At 71.7% G+C, this 8,605-nt stretch overlaps 1 protein-coding gene across 1 annotated transcript; it reads right to left on the bottom strand.

Moving 5' to 3' along the window:
• Positions 1-826: 826 nt before the first annotated feature.
• LOC119564966 (GRIP1-associated protein 1) lies at positions 827-7,325 on the bottom strand (the record flags this gene model as incomplete). Its single annotated transcript, XM_037888720.2, is given in 12 exon segments — positions 827-919; positions 2,045-2,144; positions 3,080-3,127; positions 3,283-3,314; positions 3,428-3,475; positions 3,563-3,771; positions 4,104-4,254; positions 4,356-4,463; positions 4,946-4,972; positions 5,218-5,279; positions 6,633-6,699; positions 7,041-7,325. Coding segments are annotated over 12 exon segments (1,203 nt in total), but the record flags the coding sequence as incomplete, so codon positions are not given.
• Positions 7,326-8,605: the final 1,280 nt, after the last annotated feature.

Here is an 8,605-nt window from a genome sequence, read left to right as displayed (position 1 = left end):
GGTAGGGAACAGCCGCCTAGAACGCTGCGTGGGGACGGCTCCCCGGGGTGGAGATGCAGCCGCCGCTGGGGTTTCGGGCAGGCAGCGAAGGAGAATCCCGGCCACAAATCAAACCCCAGCTGGGCGCGGGACGGGGTCAGAGGCGCCCCAGCTGCGAGTCCCGCAAACGGGATTTGTACCAAGGCCCCGAGCTCGCGCCCCCGATGGACTTAGAACAACTGCCTGGGGGAATTAATGACTCCCCCCGACGCCCGGCCCTGACTGCCAGGGGAGAGAGCCCCCTGCCGAGCCCCCCACCCTGCTCCCCGCCCCACGGCACCCCCTCCCAGCGCCCGGCCCTGCCTGCCAGGGGAGAGAGCCCTCTGCCGAGCCCCCCACCCCGCTCCCCGCCCCACGGCACCCCCCCAGCGCCTGGCCCTGACTGCCAGGGGAGAGAGCCCCCTGCCGAGCCCCCCACCCCGCTCCACGGAACCCCCCCAGCGCCTGGCCCTGACTGCCAGGGGAGAGCGCCCCCTGCCGAGCCCCCCACCCCACGGCACCCCCCCAGCGCCTGGCCCTGACTGCTAGGGGAGAGAGCCCCCTGCCAAGCCCCCCACCCCGCTCCACGGCACCCCCCCAGCGCCTGGCCCTGACTGCCAGGGGAGAGAGCCCCCTGCCGAGCCCCCCACCCCGCTCCCCGCCCCATGGCACCCCCCCAGCGCCCAGCCCTGCCTGCCAGGGGAGAGAGCCCCCTGCCGAGCCCCCCGCCGAGCCCCCTGCCCCACGGCACCCCCCCAGCGCCCGGCCCTGACTGCCAGGGGAGAGAGCCCCCTACCCCAGCGGGTACCTGCTCTAGTGCGGCTAGATTGGTTCTCAGGGCATCGTTCTCAGAGAGAATCGTCTCTACTTGCTCCTGGCTCTCTGCGCTCTGGCAGGCCACCTGCCCCCGGGGTGCACGGAGCGGGGAGGGGGAGACGCCCCAGAGACAGAGGGAGAAAGAAAAGAGACGCAGGTTAACACGGAGAACAGCCGAGGGGGAGGAGGGGAGATGAACGGCGGCAACGCATCCCTGCCAATGGCCCATCTGGTCCTCAGTTTCCCCAGCCGTACCTCACGTGTAACACCACTGCTCTCCTACGGCCGGGGCAGGGCAGGGCCACCGCAGCCGGGAGCTGGCGCTATTTGTACGTTCGCGCAGCAATCAGGGTTAACAAAAAACCACTAAGAAAATATCCGTGAACTGCAAAATTCAACATGGGACCCGGGGTCGGCGTGAAACAGGATCAACTTCAACCCCCCAAGCAACGAAGAGCCCAAACCCCGACGTGAAACGCAGAACACGCCCCAGCCCCACGGGGAAACGAAGGGCCGAAAGGCCAGGCCCCCGTGACACCCAGACCAGCAGGGAAAGGGGGCGCCGGACCGTGGCCGTGAAACGGGGTTAGCGAAACACAGACCATGAGGGAAAAGCCCCGGGGGGCGAAGCGGCCGCCCGCGGGAACCCACGGGAGGGGGCTGGTCATTTGCGAGGAAACAGGAACCCAGCAGGCGAAGCAGAGGGAGGAGACGGGAAGAACCAAAGCTGGGCTGGGTCCTGCCCCCCGGCCCCCAGCTGCCCGGCCCTGGGGAGGTTAGATAAATGTGGGGGCGGGGGGGCTGGTTCCCCACACGTTGCTCCCACGGAGGCTGCAGGGAAGCGAGAACGGCTGCTATCCTCGACACGGCCCTGGAGGGGACCAGATCCCAGCCCCCACCCAGAGAACCCAGGAGTCCGGGCTCCCAGCCCCCTCTCCAACCAGCTAATTGCACTGCCTCCACCCCAGGGACCGAGTGGCCCCGGGTGGGAGGAGCTCCCCGGGGGCTCACCTGGTCCTGCAGCGCGTGAAGGGCGTCCGCGTGCTCCCTCTGCCGGGGAGAGGGGGAGGGGGTGGGACAGAGCCCGCCCAGGATCCCTCCCACAAACCAGCCCCCGCCCCCTGCACACCCCCGAACCCCCACGTACGGAGCCGCTCCCCGCCCGGCCCAGCTCTGCCCCCAACCCAGAGCCGGCCGGCCGGGGGCTCACCTGCACGGCTGCCTGCAGCTCCTGGTGCAGTTTCTGGTTGCGAAGCTGCAGCGATTTCAGCTCCTCGTCTCTCCTCTGCTGGACCTCCGCCAGCTTGGTCCTGGGGGAGGAATTCCGGGGACGGGGCCCCTCGCGCTCAGGGAAGGGGAGAGAACCCAGGAGACCGGGCTCCCAGCCCCCCTGCAACCACCAGACCCAGCTCCCCTCCCGGAGCCAGGGAGAGAACCCAGGAGCCTGGCTCCCAGCCCCCTGCTCTAACCACTAGACCCCACTCCCCTGCCAGAGCCACGGGGGAGAACCCAGGAGTCCAGGCTCCCAGCCCGCACCGCCCTGGCTGATCCCATGGCCAGCCTGCCCCCCAGCCGCAGGCCCCGAAGGAAGGGGACATTCCCAGGTGCCCGGCGGGTGGCTGCCGACACAGGCCCCTGCGGACACCAGCTGCTGCCGCCCACCCATGAGGGAGATGAGGCTTATTCCACCCTATTGACCCTCCTACCCCCCGCCGGGATCTCGGGCCATTACAATCGGTGCCAGGCTGTGCCACCCGCAAACCGAGTGAGGCCTCACCAGGACCCAGGAGTCCGGGCTCCCAGCCCCCCCGCTCTAACCACTAGATCCCACTCCCCTTCCAGAGCTGGGGAGAGAACCCAGGAGTCCTGAGTCCAACACAACAGGGTGGGAGAAGACGACGAACTTTTAACCATTTACTTGACGCCCTGCGGGGCCAGAGACAGTTTGGAGCAGAGAGAATAAGAACTCCGTGTGAGTCCGTCCCTGCGCCCCCTGCTGGAGGAGCCGGGCCCTGTGCTCGGGGGGGGGGGGGTGTCCGTGTCCCCCTGCGCCCCCTGCTGGAGGAGCCGGGCCCTGCGCCGTGTCCCTCCCTTCTGGGGGGCTGGGCTCTGGGCACCCGCAGGGGGCCGGCCGCAGGCAGCCAGGGACCACGCGGGTGCCCGGCCCCAGGCCCCGGCGGGGGCGTCTTGCCCGCGGCTCGGGGGGCACGGCCGGGGTTTGCCGGCCGGCGCAGCCGCGTCTCACCTGCTGTCGTTGTAGAGGGCTTCCTTCTCCGCCTGCAGCCGCCGGAAACTAGGAGACAAACGCCGACAGTCACCCACCACGCAGCGGGGGGCCGGGTTAGTTATGGGGTGCGGGGCCAGTCCCCTCTAGGGGGCCCCAGCTCCCCCGCTCTAACCACCAGACCCCCAGAGCCAGGGAGAGAACCCAGGCGTCCTGGCCCCTACCTCTCTTGCTTTTTCTTCAGTTTCTCAGCGAGCTGCAGCGAGGGAGAGAGGATGGGGACGCCGTCAGGAAGGGGTCACCATGGACCCCCCACCCCACAGCCCAGCCTCCCCCTCCCCCCGGTCAGGGATCCGGGGTCCCACTTGCCTTATTCAGCTCGTCCTGAAGCCGGGAGATCTCCACCTGCTTGGCCACCTGGGGAGAGAGCAGGGGGGGGTCAGACCCAGGGGAGCCCCCAGCCCGGGACCCCCCCCCGCCCCTGGGGCAGCGCCCCCTGCTGACCTCCAGGCTCTGCAGCTGCTCCCGCAGCAGCCTCGTCTCCTCCCGCGCCGTCTCCCACTTCAGCGCCAGCTCCGAGGGCAGGGGGGGGCAGGGGCTGGCGCCCGGCGTGGGCCCGGCCATGGCCTCTCCGGCGGGGCCCTGAGCTTGGGGGGCGTCCCCCTGCCCCTCGGCCTGCTGGGCCACCTCCTTCTCGAAGCGCTCCTGCAGGGCTGTGGGAACCCGGTTACTGCCCCGCTCCCGCCCCACGGCGCCCGCCCGCCGCCCCCCACTGCCGGGGAGAGCGCCCCCCCCCAGCCCCACCTGCAGGGGACAGCGCCCCCCGCCCCCTCCCCACCCACAGCGCCCCATGGCGCCCGGCCCTTCCTGCCAGGGGACAGCGCCCCCCGCCCCTCTCCCCACCCACAGCACCCCATGGAGCCCGGCCCTTCCTGTCAGGGGACAGCGCCCCCCCGGCCCTCTCCCCACCCACAGCGCCCGGCCCTTCCTGCCAGGGGACAGCGCCCCCCTGCCCCTTTCCCCACCCACAGCGCCCCCAGGTTACCTGCCACATTCTTTTGCAGCGCCTTGTTCTCGGCCTGGAGCCGCAGGAACTCGCCGGGCGGGGGCCCAGGGGGCGGAGGCTCGTCCGGCACTGGGCCTCCTCCCTGCATCCTTTTATTGTCGGTCTCCAGCTGTTCGATCTGGGAGCACAGCTGGAGCGAGAGCGGCAGAGGCAGGGGTCAAAGATTAACTAACCTGGCCGTCTCCCCCATGAGCCCCCCGGCTCGGAGAGCCCAGCCCCCCGGCGCGGTACCTTGGACAGCTCCCGGACCAGCGCGCTGTTCTGCAGCCGGAAATCCTCCTCCTGGCTGTGCAGTTTGCTCTGGAGCATCTCGTTCTCGCTCAGCAGGGCCTCCACCTCCTGGGGGGCGGCAGGGGTAGGGCCCAGACCGCCGGCTCTGCCCCCCCTCCGGGGCACCGAGCCCCCCCGCCCCCAGCTCTGACCCTCTCCAGGCCACAGAGCCCCACCCCCAGCCCAGCCCCCGGCTCTGACGCCCCCCAGGCCACCCCCACCCCGCCCCCACCTGGATCCCCAGGCCACCCCCACCCCGCCCAACAGCCCCCAATTCCACCCCCCCACTCATTCCATTCCCTTCTCCCACAGAGTCCCAGAGCTGGGCACCCCAACAGCGTTCGAGCGGCTGAGTGGGTAGGGTGCCAGCCTGGGGCTCAGGACTCCTGGGTTCTCTCCCTGGCTCCTGGAGGGGAGTGGGGGCTGGTGGTTGGGGTGGGGGGAGCCAAGACGCCCAGATGCCACGGTGCCAGGCCTCAGGCTGGTCCCGGTGACAGACAACCACCCTGCCCGCCCGAAGCTTTCCCGCCCCGCCGATGGGACGGCCTCACCTGAGCCTTCTTGCTTTTCCCCAGAGCCTGGAAAGAGAGAAGGGAAAAGTCTGTAACTAAGGACACTGGGGACCCACAGCTTCCCTCCCACCCACCCCAGAGGCGGCTGCATCGCGGCGCCAGGCGAGTCTTCCCCGGGCAGCGTTATGTGCGGCTGTTCCCCAGCTGCCCTGCCCCAGAAGTGGCTGCATCTCAGTGCCAGGCGAGCCCTCTCCATGTGGGGACGCGCCGTCACACGTCCGAACGCCCCCCAGGTCGGGGAGGGCAGGTACCTTCTGAGCCTTGGCGAGCTCCTTATCCAGAAAGGTGACACGCTGCCGGAGCCCGGTGAGCTCTGTGGGGAGAGAGACCAGGTCAAACGCCACGGCAAGGGGGTGCATCCCTCTGGGGCATGGCAGCCCCATCCGGCCCCAGGGCAGGGACTGGCCGGCTCGGGGGGGGGGCAGGGAATGGGGCAGGGGCCTGACCCTTCTGGGGGGCACCAGCCCCTATACGGCCCCAGGGCAGAGTCTGGCCAGCTCGGGGGGGGGCGGGGAATGGGGCAGGGACCTGTCCCCTCTGGGGGGCACCAGCCCCCATCTGGCCCCAGGGCAGGGACTGGCCGACTTGGGGGGGGGGGGGGGCAGGGAATGGGGCAGGGGCCTGACCCCTCTGGGGGGCACCAGCCCCCATCCGGCCCCAGGGCAGGGTCTGGCCGGCTCGGGGGGGGGCAGGGGCCTGACCCCTCGGGGGGGCACCAGCCCCCATCCGGCCCCAGGGCAGGGTCTGGCCGGCTCGGGGGGGGGGCAGGGACCTGACCCCTCTGGGGGGCACCAGCCCCCATCCGGCCCCAGGGCAGGGTCTGGCCGGCTCGGGGGGGGGCAGGGGCCTGACCCCTCTGGGGGGCACCAGCCCCCATCTGGCCCCAGGGCAGGGACTGGCCGGCTCGGGGGGGGGGGCAGGGAATGGGGCAGGGGCCAGTCCCCTCTGGGGGGCACCAGCCCCCATCCGGCCCCAGGGCAGGGACTGGCCGGCTGGGGGGGGGGGGGCCGGGAATGGGGCAGGGGCCTGACCCTTCTGGGGGGCATCTGGCCCCAGGGCAGAGTCTGGCCGGCTCGGGGGGGGGCGGGGAATGGGGCAGGGGCCTGTCCCCTCTGGGGGGCACCAGCCCCCATCTGGCCCCAGGGCAGGGACTGGCCGACTCAGGGGCGGGGGCAGGGAATGGGGCAGGGGCCAGTCCCCTCTGGGGGGCACCAGCCCCCATCTGGCCCCAGGGCAGGGACTGGCCGGCTGGGGGGGGGGGGGGCAGGGAATGGGGCAGGGGCCTGACCCTTCTGGGGGGCACCAGCCCCCATCTGGCCCCAGGGCAGAGTCTGGCCGGCTCGGGGGGGGGGCGGGGAATGGGGCAGGGGCCTGTCCCCTCTGGGGGGCACCAGCCCCCATCTGGCCCCAGGGCAGGGTCTGGCCGGCTCGGGGGGGGGCAGGGACCTGACCCCTCTGGGGGGCACCAGCCCCCATCCGGCCCCAGGGCAGGGTCTGGCCGGCTCGGGGGGGGGGCAGGGGCCTGACCCCTCGGGGGGGCACCAGCCCCCATCCGGCCCCAGGGCGGGGACTGGCCGGCTCGGGGGCGGGAATGGGAGACGCGGGGGCAGAGGCCCCCCCAGGGTGAGTCAGTCTCAGTGACACCCCCCAGCCCAGCCCCCGTTACCGGCGCCGGTTTTCCGCAGCTCGTCCGACAGCTGGTAGTTGTGGGTGCGGAGCTCCAGCAGCTGCGCCTGGGCACAAACACAGGGGGTCAGAGGGGGGCCCGGACGCCTGGGTTCTCCCCCCCCAGCTCGGGGAGGAGGGGGGTCGGGGGGGGGGGCCCGGACGCCTGGGTTCCCCCCAGCTCGGGGAGGAGGGGGGGCGGGGGGGGGGCCCGGACGCCTGGGTTCCCCCCAGCTCGGGGAGGAGGGGGGGCGGGGGGGGGGCCCGGACGCCTGGGTTCTCCCCCCCCAGCTCGGGGAGAAGGGGGGTCGGGGGGGGGGCCCGGACGCCTGGGTTCTCCCCCCTCAGCTCGGGGAGGAGGGGGTCAGAGCGGGGGTGGGACGACCCGGACACCTGGGTCCCCCCGCACCTGCAGCCGCTGGAACTCCTCCGCCGACAGAGCCTGCGCCATCTTCCGCCCCCGCCCGTCGGAGGACAAAAAACCCCCCGCCCCCCCCCCGGCGGTGGCTGCAACGGTACGGGTGACTTTAAGGGCGGAGCATAGAGTTGCCGGGGGCGGCCGGCGAGAGCGTCGCACGGAAGCAGGAAGTGGAGACCATAGAGAGGTGCCAGTCGCCGCCAGGACGGGCGGGAGAGAGAGAGTCGCTCTCAGAGGCTGCAGGATCATAGAGTCGCACCCTTCGCCCCCGGAAACGGAAGTTGGGACCCTAGAGACTTAAGGGCTCAAGCCGGAAGGAGAGATCATAGAGGCGTGAGTGACAGAGCGGCGCCCACCGAAAGGGTGCGAGGACCATAGAGATGGCCGGCGCGCGCGAAACCGGAAGTAGCGACCATAGAGTGGCGAGGGACAGAGCGTCGCTCGCTGAAAAACCGGCAGGGGCTATGATAGAGAGTAAGGCGCCACCCGTGGGCAGAGCGTCCCCTGCTGAGCCTGGCGACCATAGAGACGCAGGCAGGGAACGTTACCGTTACCCTCCTTGGTCCTCCAGCGCCCCCTCCCCCAGCCCAGGTCGTGCCAACCATTAATTAGGGTTAATTAACTAATAATTAGCGGCTGCCCCTTTACACCCACCCAGTTCCTAGGTACCGGGCTGACTAGCCACCCCACGTAGCCCGTGGCCGGTTACCGAGCCCGGGGTCCCCCCGAGGGCGCCCCCCGTTCGCCCCAGGCCCGGCCCGGCCCTGAGGAGCCCCCGGCCCTGAGGAGCCCCCGGCCGGCTGCCCGCCAGCCTGGCGCCACCGGACGGGCCGGGCGCGGGATCGAGCCCGGCCGTGCCTCGGTTTCCCCTCCGCGGGGCCCAGCCTCGCGGGGCCGCCTGGCGCCGGCGGACGGGCCGGGGGCGCCGGGGCCCCTGGGGGACGGGGCTGCCGCCGGCGGGCTCCCCGCTGGAAGCCGGGGAATCGGGCCCGGCCCGCGGCCTCAACGGCCCGGGGGCTTCCCGGCCGAGGGGCTTCGGGCTCGGCGCTGGCCACGTGCCCGCCAGCCTCGCGCACGGCTCCAGCCTCCGCCCAGCCTAACCCGCCTCCGCGCCGGCGCACCTCTGACTTCCGCGACGAATCAGCCGGCGGCGTTATACACGGCTGTTCCTGGGTTGCTCCGCCCCAGAGCTGGCCGCATCTCCGCGCCAGGGGAGCCATTCTCGTGGGGCGTTATACACGGCTGTTCCTGGGTTGCTCCGCCCCAGAGCTGGCCGCATCTCCGCGCCAGGGGAGCCATTCTCGTGGGGCGTTATACACGGCTGTTCCTGGCTTGCTCCGCCCCAGAGCTGGCCGCATCTCCGCGCCAGGTGAGACATTCTCGTGGGGCGTTATACACGGCTGTTCCCCAGCCCCCGAGCTGGCTGCATCTCCGCGCCAGGTGAGACATTCTCGTGGGGCGTTATACACGGCTGTTCCCAGCCCCCCCGCCCCAGAGCTGGCCGCATCTCCGCGCCAGGTGAAACATTCTCATGGGGCGTTATACACGGCTGTTCC

The sequence above is a fragment of the Chelonia mydas genome, unplaced genomic scaffold (genome assembly GCF_015237465.2).
Source record: "Chelonia mydas isolate rCheMyd1 unplaced genomic scaffold, rCheMyd1.pri.v2 scaffold_109_arrow_ctg1, whole genome shotgun sequence".
Lineage (NCBI taxonomy): Eukaryota > Metazoa > Chordata > Testudines > Cheloniidae > Chelonia > Chelonia mydas.
The sequence above is the reverse complement of the archived record's forward strand: the minus strand, read 5'-3'. Positions and strand labels throughout refer to the sequence as shown.